General features: G+C 41.0%; 1 protein-coding gene across 2 annotated transcripts in view; it reads left to right on the forward strand.

The window, feature by feature from the left end:
* The window catches only part of PID1 (phosphotyrosine interaction domain containing 1), a 258,676-nt gene extending 243,275 nt beyond the window's left edge, over positions 1 to 15,401 (forward strand). For both annotated transcript variants that reach the window (XM_067740317.1, XM_067740318.1), the window contains one exon: positions 13,260 to 15,401. In XM_067740317.1, coding sequence (XP_067596418.1) covers positions 13,260 to 13,736 — 477 coding nt within the window. In that variant the 3' untranslated portion in view covers positions 13,737 to 15,401. The remainder of the gene's footprint in view (positions 1 to 13,259) is intronic.
* The last annotated feature ends 887 nt before the right edge of the window (positions 15,402 to 16,288 follow it).

The raw sequence follows: 16,288 nt of genomic DNA on the forward strand, positions 1-16,288 counted from the left end.
GCTGCTGTTTATTCATCTGTTTCCCACTCTGTCACATGTCCTCTGATATATCACACACACACACACACACACACGTATATATAGGGTTGGCCAAAAAGTTTGTTCATTTTTTTTCTGTATGCTGGCTCTGGTAGCACTTCCTTGTCTTTAACTTCATTCGAAATGATTTTGTTAGATTGTATTGTGACAGCTGTCATATCAGGGTACATTTAAAAAAAAACTTACCAAGATTGGTGAATTTTTGTGTAGCCATTTTAATATTGAAGATGGAAGAAAAAAAGCAACATTTTCGTCATATTACGCTTTATTATTTCAAGAAAGGTAAAAGCGCAACGGAAATGCAGAAAAGATATGTGCAGTATATGGAGAAGGTGCTGTGACAGATCAAAAGGGTCAAAAGTGGTTTGTGAAGTTTTGTGCTGGAGATTTCTCGCTGGACGACGCTCCACGGTTGGGTAGACCAGTTGAAGTTGATAGCGATCAAATCTAGACATGAATTGAGAACAGTCAACGTTATACCACACGGGAGATGGCTGACATACTCAAAATATCCAAATCAAGCACTGAAAATCATTTGCACCAGCTTGGGTATGTTAATCGCTTTGATATTTGGGTTCCACATAAGTTAAGCAAAAACAACCTTCTTGACTGCTTTTCCACATGCGATTCTCTACTGAAACATAATGAAAACGTTCCATTTTGAAAACAAATTGTGATGGGCAATGAAAAGTAGATACCGTACAACAATGTGGAACGGAAGAGATCATGGGGCAAGTGAAATGAACGACCACCAACCACACCAAAGGCCGGTCTTCATCCAAAGAAGGTGATGTTGTGTATATGGTGGGATTGGAAGAGAGTTCTCTATTATGAGCCCCTTCCGGAAAACCAAACGATTAATTCCAACAAGTACTGCTCCCAGTTAGACCAACTGAAAGCAGCACTCGACCAAAACCGTCCAGAATTAGTTAACAGAAAACGCATAATGTTCTATCAGGATAACTCAAGCCCACATGTTTCTTTGCTGACCAGGCAAAAACTGTTCCAGCTTGGCTGGGAAGTTCTGATTCATCCGCCACATTCACCAGGCATGCACCTTCAGATTTTCATTTATTTTGGTCTTTACAAAATTCTCTTAATGGAAAAAATTTCAATTTCCTGGAAGACTGTAAAAGGCACCTGGAACAGTTCTTTGCTCAAAAAGATAAAAAATTTTGCGAAAATGAAATTACGAAGTTGCCTGAAAAGTAGCAGAAGGTAGTGGAACAAAATGGTGAATACGTTGTTCAGTGAAGTTCTTGGTGAAAATGAAAAATGTCTTTTATTTTTACTTAAAAGCTGAAGGAACTTTTTTGCCAGCCCAATATATATATATATATATATATATATATATATATATGTATAAAATTGACATTTTCAAAAATAGTTTTCTAAAATATAATACATGTTTAAGTTAAAATATTTCTCTGGTTTGAGTTAGCCTTACAATTAATATGTATATCCATTGGTCAGAACAACATGAATATATTGCAAATTTTGATAAATAATTATAGGTAAAAGGTAGTTTTATTAGAAAACTAACTCAATGAAATGGATGAGATGATTTTTTTAATTGAAATTTGCATTGAGAGAATCGATTCACATGCAGTTGTAAGAAGTAATCCAGAGAGACCCCATATACATTTCTCCCAGTATTCTCCAATGATCACACTTTGCAAAACTATGATTTAATATCACATTCATACAATCCACCAATCTTATTCAGATTTGCCCAGTTTTACTTGCACTCATTTATGTGTGTTTGTGTATTTAGCCCTATACAATTTTCCTACATGTGTAGATTCATGTATCTATCCCCACAGTCAAGACACTGAACAAGTCCCTCACAATAATGACTCGTGTTTCTCTTTTATAACCACCCCCCCCACCTCCACCATTCGCCTCCATCACTAACCCCCGGCGACCACTAATCTGTTCTCTATTTCTAAAATGTTTTCATTTCAGAAATGATATATAAATGGAATCATACAGTATGTAATCTTTGGGGATTTTTTTTTTCCACTCAGTAGAATTCCCTGGCGATTCATCCAAGTTGTTCCATGTATCAGTAGTTCATTTTTTCTAGCTGAGTAGTATTCCATGGAATGGATGTGTCACAATTAACTGTTCACCTGTTGAAAGGCCTCTGGACTGATTCTAGTTTTGGGCTATTACAAATAAAGCTACCTTGAACGTTCACATAAAGGTTTTGTTTGAACGTAAGTCTTCATTTTTCTGGACTACTTGGTAATTCCGCGTTTAGTTAGCCTCACAGTACCTCTCTTGTTTCAAACCTCCACTGGCCTACTATTAAGAGCTCTAGACTTGTAGCCAGCAGACTGGTGTGTTTATTTTATTACCTTCAACCAAATGTTGTCTCTACGTTATTCTTTCTCAATGTTTACTGCCTTTCCTGGCCCATTCCTAACAAGTTGTGTGCTAAGGAAAATGAATTGATAAAGTGCTATAAGGACAAAAATTGGTGACATTCTTTTACCTGCCACCAGCGCTTGTCCCTTGAATCCATTTGTCAGGATAGCACACAGGCAGTGTGCTTCATACTGATTTATCATTTAGAGAATTTTCTCATTGTGAACATTTAAGGGCCTAGAGAGCTCTACTGGATTTCTCCCTTTTTGGTATATTCCACGGATTAGAAGGCAGAAGAGGAGATATCAGACTTGTCTCGGAATAAACTGTTCTTGTGCCACTGAGTAGAACGGTGGTTATACCATCCTTGGGCCAGCTCACCAGAAGGGGCCAGATGAGGGAATATATGTTTTAATGTGATATCATTTTTATTAAGTGACTTTGTCTTCCGAAGCACACTTCAGTGCCTTCTAGATTAATTGCTTCTGTCTTTGACAGTGACAATGACAATATTTCCAAGCTTCACACATCCAAGAGCCAACTGACAGGACAAATTGCACATTGGGACTGCTTGATAAATGCAAGATGGGACACAGCGTCTCAAGTCACTCTGCATCAGTGGAACTAAGCTGTAATATGAATAACAGAAATAAATCTGTCACTTAAATTCCTAATTGTGAGACACATGCTGTATTTAACAGCAGAAGCAATGTTCATCTCTTTGTTAGAATGCAAAAATTGCACATAATTATTTCTTGATATTGGGTCTTAGTAAATTTGCTTTTCCCCACCATGATATACATTTACATAATAAAAAGAAAATATATCTTCCAGTAAAATTTTTATTAATATTTTTATAGATTATATCAACATAACCCATTCCAATACTTGGGAAGAACTGCTAAATAAAAAAAAAAAAGTATTATCAATATGTGTGGCCTTAGGAAAGCTACTGAAATAAATAGCACTAAACAAAGGCATATGCATAGATGTGCTCCAGAGGATATGCATGTTAGAAAATCTGCATTCTACTGCCAGCATTGTTGCTACTACTGGGGAAAAAATGAGTAAGTCTGTAAGCCTTTCTGGGTCATCACCATCCCCTTTAGGGATAACCGAAATGTGCTGTTAAAGTCAGAGGTAGGCTTACCCCAGGCAGCCAGGTTCACCCCCTGCCTCTTGGTCAGCCATCCAAGCCTGGCCAAAGAGATATAAGGCAAAATACTTTGAAGGATGGCCTTATGGGGAATGACCACAATTGGTCCCCATCCTTGTCTAGCCATAGGACGGCTGGGTCTCCTCTTATCCTGATGAGGATGAGGTAGATCTGCCAAAAAATAGGCCCCAGAATGAGACCCAAGACTCACTCTGGAGAAGAAAACTGTAGTTTTGGTCCAGAATCATCTGGGCTTCTTAGGAATGAGTTAAAAGAGCCTGAAGAACTGACGAGTAGGACCCTCGAGCTATTGCAATGAGAAAGGATGCCCAGATCCACTGTGAACTGAGCTCAGGCCTCTCAGACTGTCCTGGTTAAGGGCTGTGCCAAAGCCTGCTCACCCTGGTGCCTGGCGCCTGGAGCTATTCCACATCTCTTGTCGTCTGGCGTGCTCTTTGACCCACAAAGAGCAGGGTAGGGGCACACTTAGCACATGTTGACTATTTACTCTTTGGAATTATTCTTTGAAATAGGGATTGTTTGCTTTGTAAAGAACCATTTCAGAGGCCTTTAGGAATATGATATCTGAATATTAGGTATGCACTCCTGTCACCTTCTTTCAATTATTGATGCTAGCATCATAATTTAAATCCCTGAGCTATGCAGACACATCTCAGGTTAAGGGCAGTTTGACTCCGATTCCAACCTCCTTTTAGAATGTTTAACAAGTCCTGGTAGAGTGCGCGTCACCTTTCCGTGTCCCTGACCAGACCTTGGTCTCAGTGTAGACAATTGAAGAAATGGCCAGAGAGAAGTAGATGATATAAGAATGAAAAAAAGTGTCCAGATCCTCTTCTGGAGAAGAGATTGGAGTAGTGGAAAGAACCTTGGCCTTGTGGTGGAGACCTTCATTCCACACCTTGCTCTTTCAGGGACCAGCTGTGTGATTCAGGGCAAGTATCAGAATCATCATCTCTGCAACAAAGGGGTGGTGTTAGATTGGTCTGACTGGCCCCATTTAGCTCTAAAAGCCCATAATGCTGATGATATACCTTTGAATCATTAGGAATTTATTGCAATACAATTATCAGTACCTTGAGTTTGAACACTGGGAAAACTTGCTCTTTGGATCTCCAAAATAAAGGAAGAGACCAAAGAAGAGTAGAATAGATGCTGGGCTGCCTAAAACAACTTATAATTTTACTATGAGATTTCAATGAAGGCAGATTAGTTAGATGTGCCTGGAGCATCCTGGGAGTAAAAACACAGGTGTCAAGTGAGGCCAGGCACCCCACCTGTCTAGTCGCCAGGGCAAATGTAGACTACCAGTGGCATCTTGTTTGGGAGGCATCTTGTTTGGGAGGCAGAGTCAGCCTTGAATCTCCTACCTCCTTCACTTTCTAGCCCTCACTCACTTTCCCTCTCCCTTGGCAGTCTTCCAAAGACATTGACCTGCCTGGTCCCTCTACCATGGTAGCATCTCAGGAAGCCAAACTACAGTGAATGTAAAGACTAATAAGCCTTCATGAGATACAGCTTGACCCAAGGAATAGAATCTAAATGGGGACTTTTTTCATCCCAGTTATGCCATATGAGAGGAAAGACCTTTCTGAACCCAAGAGAAGTTTTCCGATTCATCAAAAACATTCCCAGAGGCCCATGCATGTTCTCCTCCCTGACGCCAGACTTGCCTGTGTAATGCTGAGTTCTGTAAACTCAGTCGTAAGAATCTTCTATGTAGCTGGAATGTCAGCCCCGAGAGGGCAGAGAGTTTTATCAGTTTTACTCACTGATACACCTGGTTTCCAGTAGGTGCTTAGTGAATGCTTATCAAATGAAAATACAGGTAAATAAATTTAATTTTCAAGGCTAATCAATTTCATTTTTCTCACAATAACTTCATAGATTTCACCGTGCACAGTATTTATCCTTTAATATTGTCTTCATGGCTTAAAGCAGATTATTCAAGTTCAAGGTTATGGTTAGCTTTACTTCTGTCTGTGCATTGTGGATTGTTAGGTCATTGGCGTATTGGATCCATCCCCACTCTCCAAAGTGCTTAGTGAATTCTTGCTCCTCTGTGACCAGCCAGGAAGGAGTAGATTCAAGCCTACATCATAAATCTCAGGATTTTGTCCTTTCCCTTTTCTTGGAAATGTGCAAATGGGAATTAACGTGAGAGCAGAAGAGCTTGATTCTGATATTTGGCCTAGGAGTAAGAGTGGCTTTTCTTTTTCTCATCTTTTGCCTTGTAACCCAAAAGCTATTGGGATTCCCAGTTATGTTTTCTCCATCCTGTGTTTCTATCATCTTTTTTATGTCAGCTGGGGAAAGGAAGTCTCCTACAGACAATGAAAGAGCAACAAGATCTTTCATATCCCAAGAAAGGCCTCTGGAGAATCTTTGTTCTTGACGTGTCATCCCGGAGAAACCCCATAGTAAACTGAACCGAAGTCAGGCTTCCAAAGTTGGGAAGCTGGGCTTATCCAGCCTGGAAGGTGGAAGACCCCAGGAAACCAGGTGCCTGGCTTCTTACGTGATCATCCACTCCATCTCACATCTTCATTTAGGGACCCTGGTATTACCCTTTCCACCTGCCTGTCCAGTGTAAGGTAAGATGAGTCAGGGTCTTAAACAAGGGTTTTTCAGGCCAGAATGAAATATGCACCGGCCACCAAGAGGAAGGAACGCGACGGTGCTGGCTCGGCCACCAGGATGCAGGACAGGCAGCCAGGGTTTATTTTGCCTCAGATGAGAAGGGAATGGTGATTCATGGATGGAGAGCTGGCTGCGGTGTTGGAAAACTCATGCGTGGGAAGGAGAAATTCTGAGGACGCTGGTCTCACCTGGTCAGACACTGTAAGTGCTGCAGACACTCTGGCGGGCCCCTTGGCTCCGTGGCCTCTCTGTATTTTTACACGCCATGAATATCCTCGAATACTTTCTTCAGCTGGGATTAGGCAAAGCCGATTCACACACATTACACACGTCTGTGTCTGGGCATCAGTTTATGACACTGAATGACACAGAGGGAAAAACTTTTTATTTTTCTTTGCTCTGTTTGTTTATTTCTCTCTGAATGATTCATAAGCTTCTTGCCCAAAGCCTGTTTCTGCAACCATGGAAGAGATGCCAGTATTTATTTCCAACGGCTTGTTACTCTTCCTGAAGGATCTTCTTGTTGTCTCCCAAGGCCCTTTCTCCCAGCACCTGGGGAGGTGGCACCTTGAAAAAAATCTGTCTACCATTTTGGACACGTAGGGAACAATTTCGCGACTCTGTGTTTCTCGTCTGCTTTGCGGCTCCGGAAAATAGCAACCCCTAAGGATGAGGCTCAGAAGGGACTTATTCATGTAGAAAACATTCACTTCTTTCATATTTTCATAGACGGGCAGGATCACAGCGTTCTCATTCACAGACCCGACATTGCTACACAGCTATATCAGTGGTGGAAGCCCCGAGGCAGCCTTGCACACTGAGTCCTGTGTTCTCATAAGGAGGATGTGCCTACAGAGGGTGTGAAAGCAAGTCTCCCACATGAGAAAGACTGGCAAGAAGGGATCTCTGTATACAGTTAGAGTAAATCCCTGCAACAGTGTTGACATAAAGGGATACATGGATAAAGCCCTGTATTTCAAGGGTTTCTATTTATTGAGACACATGTATTTTGTGGTCCAATAACCACAGAGGGCATGGCTGCATGCACAGCAGAACTGAATCTTTCGTATTTTGAGATAATTTTTTTTAAGTTTTTACTCTGTCTCCCTTGAAAAGCAGAGCCATAAGGCACATTTCTATTAAATTATATATAAAAAATTAAAGAGAAATTCACTTTTTTAAAGCCTGAATAGTTTTTTTTTTTCAGTGACTTATAGTCAGCAATATGGGTGAATGCCAGACTCTGGAGAACGTAATGGGATCATTAGGATATCTGCAGGCAGGTAGTAAATAATTGACTTATTAGGGGAAAGTGCACAGAGTCAGGATTCTGGAACCCGGGCCAGTAAGGAAGATAGCAGGGCTGATTTAAAGGGGTCATTCTGAGGGGAGAGTGTCTTGGTACATCATTTTATCATTTTGCATTCCATTTTCAAGGAAACTCTACTTAGAGATTTCTTTTTTATTCCATTTCTAGGGAAACTCTATTCAGATAATTCTTTTCCTGTACATCATTAATCATTAGAGAAATGCAAATCAAAACTACAATGAGATATCATCTCACACCAGTCAGAATGGCCATCATCAAAAAATCTAGAAACAATAAATGCTGGAGAGGGTGTGGAGAAAAGGGAACACTCTTGCACTCTTGGTGGGAATGTAAATTGATACAGCCACTATGGAGAACGGTATGGAGGTTCCTTAAAAAACTACAAACAGAACTACCATACGACCCAGCAATCCCACTACTGGGCATATACCCTGAGAAAACCATAATTCAAAAAGAGTCATATACCAAAATGTTCATTGCAGCTCTATTTACAATAGCCAGGAGATGGAAGCAACCTAAGTGTCCATCATCGGATGAATGGATAAAGAAGATGTGGCACATATATACAATGGAATATTACTCAGCCATAAAAAGAAACGAAATTGAGTTATTTGTAGTGAGGTGGATGGACCTAGAGTCTGTCATACAGAGTGAAGTAAGTCAGAAAGAGAAAGACAAGTACCGTATGCTAACACATATATATGGAATTTAAGAAAAAAAAATGTGATGAAGAACCTAGGGGTAAGACAGCAATAAAGACACAGACCTACTAGAGAATGGACTTGAGGATATGGGGAGGGGGAAGGGTAAGATGTGACAAAGTGAGAGAGTGGCATGGTCATATATACACTACCAGACGTAAGATAGCTAGCTAGTGGGAAGCAGCCGCATAGCACAGGGAGATCAGCTGGGTACTTTGTGACCACCTAGAGGGGTGGGATAGGGAGGGTGGGAGGGAGGGAGACGCAAGAGGGAAGAGATATGGGAACATATGTATATGTATAACTGATTCATTTTGTTATAAAGCAGAAACTAACACATCCTTGTAAAGCAATTATACCCCAATAAAGATGTTAAAAAAAAAAAAAAGAAGTACCCTTGTTAACATAATTTTTTGTATTTATGTAATCTCATGGGGTTTCAGACAAAGTTATCAACTCCCCACTGGTAACAAAACAAAATTTCATTGACTTCCCAAGGTTCACCCAGTGGTATAAGTTAGACCCTCTGACTCATGTTTTGTGTTGGCCACACCTTACAGGAACCAGAGAGCAGTTCATTACCGGGACTGTTTGGGAAGGTTTGGGCAGGGTTAGCGCACTTTTATCAGAGAAGACTCACCTAAGAGCCTTGCCAAGAGGCTGGTATTTTCAAGTATCAGGGCTGGAGCTGCCGTCACCGGAGAATCAGCGGTTCTCTGGCATTTCAGATACATGTTTGCTAATTCTGTGCTGGGAGGAAGGGCATGTCTGTCCACTACAGCCTCTGTGGCCTCCACTGCAAATCCCAGTTGAGAGCAGACATAAGTTGTGGTGCTCCAGCAAACAGTTGGTGTGAACGTTGGCCCTTGTCAATATCAAAGTTGAGAGGCATCATCACATAATCTGCTCTTAGCCTGTCTCCATATGCAGGTTTAGGAATACTTTGCAAGATGAAGTTAATGGAATATTCAGGATTAGTGCTGGTAGAACTTGTTTATGTCTCTCCTTTCACAGAAAACTTTTGGAAAGATGCCAGAAGTCTGCAGTTCTTTAGATTAAAAGTATTTTTTCTTTGATTTCGTTGTAAATAGATTATATGTGTTTTTGAGTTTTAGAAAACAGATAATATACATATTATAAACATATAATCAATATTTGCAAAAAGTGTATATTATATGTTTATATAAAACATATAAATATATATTACCTTATTTTTTTGTGTTCTGTTTTACCTGAAAAGTTTAGGATTTTGAATCTTACTTTCTGCAGTTATAAAACAAGAATAAATTTTAAAGAAATGCCCAGGCATGGAAGGGAGTGTCATTTACAAAAGCACGAAACAACAGAATGCTATTCTTTCTTTGGGAGGACCCACTGCTTCTAGGGTGTTCATACAAAGCTAAAATTTCTCTGACAGCCCAAAGATGGGAAAAATGAATAAGTGGCTGAAAAGTGAAACTACAAGGAAACGACTCTCATCTAATAGCAAAGTGGTCTAGGAATTCAATACCCCAGTGCTACCACCCCATCTAAGGTTCTTGTCTTTAAAATCGGGTTAGTGATAATAATATTCCATCCTGACCTACAGGGCTGTCAATGGATCTAATGCATGCAAAGTGCTTTTTACCTAAAGTGTGATACAAATATTAGTTATTACTATTCAGCGTGTGGCTTCATTTGGCTGCAGGTGTATATGAACAGCAATGTGGGACCTTATGCTTGGTGCATATAGTGTGTTGTTTAGGTGATACTAGTGAAACCGGGCCAGTAAATAAATATTACTTTCCTAGTAACTTTAGTGCCAGGAGATTACATCTATGTATACATTGAACCTCAGTGTTTAAAAAAAATTTTTATATAAGTGTCTGCGTATTATTAAATAGCTTTCATTGTTGTCGTATTAAACTCTTTGAGTTATAATCTCTGCTCCATTCTTCTCTCAAGCACACTTCCAACATAAAACTTTATTTCCCTTAAAATCTTTAGTTTTTAAGTAATAAATATTTATGAGAGGAATACATTTTTTTCTTAGTTGTCAAAATTTTACTATTATTAAGTTGCTTTCCACTGGAGGGAACCATCAACAACTTACAATAAAGTTTTTAAAACTCATCCTTTAATTATATCATGATAGAAGCCACTGTATAATTTTTTTAAAAAATTGTGTTTGTGTGAGAGTGTGTGTGAGAGAGAGAGAGAGAGATTAAAGCACATCAAAGGAGATTCCCTTCCTCTGAAGAATGTTTCTATCAAATATAACAAATATAAACATAGTTATTTCTAGTTTCCGGGGGGACAGTAAGAAAGAATACTTTTCACGTCAAACGCTAAAACTAGTTTACTCCATTTGCTTTTCCACTTCCAAAAGTAAAGATGTCATAGAAAGGAATGAGGTATTGATACATGGTACATCTTGGATGAACCTTGAAAACATTATGCTAAGTGAAAGAAGCCAGACACAAAAGGTCACATATTTTGTGATTCTAATTGTATGAACTATCTAGAATAGTAAATCCATAAGGACAGAAAGCAGATGGGTGGTTGCCAGGGGCTGGAGCGAGGGGACGGTGGAGAGTAACTGCCGGGGTCTCCTTTGGGGTGATGAAAATACTTTGGAACTAGACAGAGCTGATAGTCATATAGCATTTTGACTGCTAAATGCCACTGAAGCGTACATTTTTAAAAGGTTAATATTGTGTGATGTGAATTTCACCTCAATTAAAAAAATTGTTAACAGTTAATAAAGATATCATAAATACCATATACAGAAAGCACATTTTCAGTAAGTAGTATAAGTCAAGAGCCGCATCTTGTGCGTCTCCTAACAAAGCCACCTTTAGTGTGTGACTCCAATCCAGAGCGACAAGGAACTATTCACCCAGCCGCCTCCTTGGGGAGTGTAGGCACTTGCAGTGTCTGTCTGAGTCATCTTCCCCCTTCAGTGTATTGCCAGGTATTGTCAGTTTTACCTCTGAATCTCGTTCCCATCTGTCCCCACTGTCCTTTCCCACGACCTCCACTCCTAAGTCAGGCCACCCCTGTCTCCTGGCTGTGCTGCTGCAACAACTTCCTGCCTGATCATCCTGCTGCTAGGCAGCTCTCCCCATCCGTCTTTCTTCCTGGCATCTGTCAAGCCGTCCAAGTTCACAACCTCCATCAGATCCAGGTACCCCTTGGACTGTAGACCCTCAGTGGCATCCCATCAAGAGCAGAGAAGACCTGACTCCTCAGAGGGCATGCAAGGCCAGCTTTCAAAGTTCAGCCTGTTTTTATCCAGCGGTCATGGACCATCTGTCTCTCCTTCATGGCTGTCTTAGGGCAAATGTGTGGTCAGGCCAAAGTGCCCCATGTGCCCAGACAGGTGAGGCCTTTCCCCACTGCAGCCCCTGCCTTCCTGCTCCTTCTTCCTGCTTACCATCTGATTTGCTGGGCTCCTATCTAGGTTTTGAAGCTCTGATGCTTTGAAATCCAATGACTCCCCTCCCAGAGGTGTTCCATGAGCACGGTGGGTGCCATCACTGGCTCTGCTAAATGCTCAGGTACTTGGTGGTACCCTTCGCCTCTCCTTTTCATGGGCTGCCTCGCATCATAGTTGTATCTGTGCATGTGCAAAGGGCTGGTGGTTTGTCCAGGACCACCCACCCGGTGAACTGATGAGCTGGGATTTATTCTCATCTTCACCTGCCTCAAAAACGCTGCTCTGAACACGTATTCAGCTACTTTCTTCCACTGATTTTGGACCTCTCCATCCTCCCTCTCCCCCATGCCCACCTGGCACGTTGCCATCGTACATAATAGATTCCTAGTAAATATTTCTAGGGTGGGCAGCACTTGTGCCTCTTTACTAAGAGTCATCTTTTTAAAGGGATTAGCCAATGAACTCTTGTATAAGAGCTAACCAAAACACAAAAAGATGCAACAGGACTTAACGTCTGTGCCCTGAACTTTTTGTCTCTGGACTTTATTGTCCCATTAAACAGAAACATTGATTTGGAATCATTGTGGCTAACTGTCCTTTCTCAGTTCTCACCATTTCTCTGGACCTTTTTCTGGTCTTTTTTTCCTAAAATTCATAGCACTTACATCCGTGCCTCTAATTTTGAGCCAAATTACGTACTATTTTGTGTTATTTCTTAAATGATTTCTTCAGTTTTGTGTGTTTCCATAATGCAGGTGCCCAGGGGTAGAGGGTCTATCCATGTTGACGAGTGAAAAAAAACAAAAACGAGAGAATGAGCATCTTTTCTTGGTATATCATAAACCAATTTTTTAAAGGACACTATCTGAATCACCTGGAATTATTTTTCTTTGTTTTAGTATTGCCCATCTAGCTATTTGATAAACCAGGGTTCTAATCTTAACCTATCTGTAGATCTTTCATTTTTTATCACTCTAACCAGATGCCCATCAGTTCAAGAATTGCTTAAACTTTATGTTGGTGAGAAAACAGTCATGTTTTAGGCCATAATTTAAATAGAACAGTTTTTGTGTCCTTGGCATTTGCTAGAAGCAAGTAGCTTAGGTGAAATCAGACATTTAGTGATTTGGAAAGAGAACCAGAGTCGGAGATAAGTTTAATAAAGATTTTGTTTTTCAGATGCAACATCCTTTTGACTCCTTTTTATCATTAAATTCTGCGTGTGTTTGGTTGAAAATAAACTTCAAGTGGATTTATGGTGTCAAAGAAATGCCAAATTTGGACAAGATCATAATCATTCATTCTAATTTGAGTTTAAAAGGGAGCTGAGGGAGGGAGAGTAGGTCTCTAAAACTCTAATTTTTAAAGTTTAACCCTATTTTTAAATTTCAGTACCTTTGCCAAGGGGTCAACTTGTTAGGGAGAAAAAATATAAATTCGGATGACAGTTATTCTTTTAGGGAGCAAGAAAGATGTCTCTCCATCCTGCCAGGGTGACGCCATGATTGTTTGAGAACATCAGTGAACAAGCAGAACGAAGAGCCTACTGCTGACCTCTTCCTTTTTCTTCCTCTCTTACTTCTGCAGGTGACCTATCTGGGTAAGGTCCCCACCACAGGCATGCAGTTTTTGTCAGGCTGCACAGAAAAGCCGGTCATCGAGCTCTGGAAAAAGCACACGCTAGCCCGAGAAGACGTCTTTCCAGCCAATGCCCTCCTGGAAATCCGACCGTTCCAAGTGTGGCTCCATCACCTCGACCACAAAGGGGAGGCCACGGTGCACATGGATACCTTCCAGGTGGCCCGCATTGCCTACTGCACCGCCGACCACAACGTGAGCCCCGACATCTTCGCCTGGGTTTACAGGGAGATTAACGACGACCTGTCCTACCAGATGGACTGCCACGCTGTCGAGTGCGAGAGCAAGCTGGAGGCCAAGAAGCTGGCCCACGCCATGATGGAGGCCTTCAAGAAGACTTTCCACAGTATGAAGAGCGACGGCCGGATCCACAGGAACAGCTCCTCGGAAGAGGTGTCCCAGGAATTGGAATCCGATGACGGCTGAGTGAACTGAGGATGCTTCAGCAAAGGCAGCATTGGTCAAGGCATTCAAGACAAGCAATGAATAAGCAATGATTCAAATTTGGGATGAAAAGACTGCCAAATTATTGGCTGACCAAGCTTTTTAAATTCAGAAGAGCAATTCTAAATCTAAAGAAATGTATTATTAAAGTAATTACATTGAAATCTGCTGCTGCTGTGACTATGAGGAAGGTGGGAGTGTGGCTGGGGAGGAAAGTTCTAGACTCTGGTCTTCTTTTTTTTTTTCTCATTTTCCAATGCCTCCCTGTAGGAGCTCTCCATGCCGATTTTCAGCGCTCTCAGGCAAATACACTGCGGCTGTTTATGTGATGGACCATCCCAACTTGCCTTATGAAACCCAACAAGAATGTTAGATGCCCCTATAGGATCCCTAGTTGTGTGGGGAGGTGGTGAGTGCTGTTGCTGGCGAGGAGGCCTCTGGACTAAAGGAACACCTCAGGCTGATCCTGAGAGCTCCTCTCCCCTGGCTGGCTTCAGATTCTCTCCTCAGTAAGCAAATCAGCACAGCTGTTATTGAGCTTTACAGCTAACAACCTGATAGTTGGCAGTTAATTCACAGTTAAAGGTAGTGCTTTTATTACATAAGTATATCAAGTAGTACCCTCTTATTGTATTCACTTCATCTATCTTCTTAGAACACTCGGAACTACTAATAGCCCCCTTCCTCCGCCTGCCCCATCCTCCCTCTCCGCCCTTCCAGTCCGCGCCACCATCCCCACAGAGATGCAGCCTCACCCTACACTGCAGGACACCAAAAGGGAAGAAAATAACCAAGCAGATGAAAGAAACAATCAAACAAAGTGGGAGTTTCAGACTACCACCACAGATAGGTTGGAAAAAGGGAATGAGTTATCAGCGACTGAACAAGCTCCTTGTGGGCTGTCCTTTCTTCAACCCCGATTTATGGTAACTTATTTAGTTGATGGTCCTTTCTGATGAACCTTTCATGGCAAGCTTCAAATCTGAGTTGGTATCACTAAGGAATCTTTGACCCATCACTCAACACTACGCTCGAGTAGGAGACAAATGATATAAACCAGACTTATCTAGAGAACCTCTGTCCATTCTAAAGGGAAATCTGACCTTATCTTCCAATCGGATTGATCTCTTAGGGTCAGAGTTGCCAGTTTGTTCGGTATTTCTAATGAGAAATTCTCACTAAGAGAGCCTGAGTTTTCTCAGTTTGATGAATCTTTACATATCATAAACGCAAAGAGTCAATATTGAATGACATTGAAAGGATTGGCTAACATCCATGCATTTAAGGCCGAGAGCAGATGACTAGTTTCCCAGGTACTGCTCCTTTCTGAAAGTCTGTTTCGAATTCTGGTAATAAATTTAGGGGCACTAGGACACCTTACAGAAGCCTTAAATGAGAGTTTATTGAATCCAGAGAGCAGTGGTGCCGGCGTTTTGGTCTGTGTATCTGTGTGTCCATGTCTGCGTCTGTGTGTGTGTACGTGTGCCCCCGAGTGTGGGTCCGGTGTTAAGGCATGTAGAATAAGCATGGAGTCACATCGAGGGGAATATGCACCTCTTGGAGATACGCTTGCTGCTTCACAACAAATGTAAACGACTCTTTAGCATAAATGCATTCATTCTTCAATAAAAAATATGTTCGCATTAATACAGTTGAGGAGTTTCCTATTTTATATGTCGTTCCTTTTTTAAGTAAAGAAAACCTGAAGGACAAAATAGATCAGATTGAATAAATAGGGAATTCTCTCTAAAAATATGTTAAAACTTGGTCATCAATAACCCATTCCTTGACGGTGTTCAAAAAAAATCTTGTTTTATTTTCTAATGCTCTTTTTCTATGTAAAAATGACTGCCCCTTCATTGAGATGGTAACGCGTCAATAATTGAAAGTTATTTAGTGTGATGGGCTTATTTCAGAGGTGAGTCTTCTGGAATATTTTACAAATGATGGCTATTTATAGAATCTCACGTGCCTCTTGGGAGAACCTGCGCTGAAATCGGGGAAGGTCAACAGAGTGAGTCCTTCTGACAGAACTGGTTAAAAATGTCTCCTTCAGGCCATGATTTCTCAGAACAGCCCCATTAATCAAGCAAGGCAGGTGGCCATGGAGCCTGTATGTCTTGAGCAATACTCTTCATGGAATCAGTACCAAATATAAAGGCTTCAAAAGTGAAAATACGGGTGCCTGCTAAAGAGAGGAACTCAAAGAAGAATTACTACCTCACTCCTCCGATGAAAATGGCATTTTCTTTCAAGTTGAACTTTTCTCGTTTTCAGGTTCACTCCACTGTCCTTGAATATGCTTTGAAGAGGGGGAGAAAGAAGAGAAAGAATCCAGCCAGATGTATTTCCAAACAATGCCACTTTCTTCTCTCAGCAAAATTTGGATTGCAAGTGCACATACGGTTATTTATTGCAGAAAGCATTTGCCGGTATTTTTTTCAGGGTACTAAGTGTGACATGCTAAGTAGTTGACTCTGATAATATTGGCAATAGCTTTTGCTTAGTGATTAGTAAGCAATTTAGAGATAAAT

The sequence above is a fragment of the Pseudorca crassidens genome, chromosome 6 (genome assembly GCF_039906515.1).
Source record: "Pseudorca crassidens isolate mPseCra1 chromosome 6, mPseCra1.hap1, whole genome shotgun sequence".
Lineage (NCBI taxonomy): Eukaryota > Metazoa > Chordata > Mammalia > Artiodactyla > Delphinidae > Pseudorca > Pseudorca crassidens.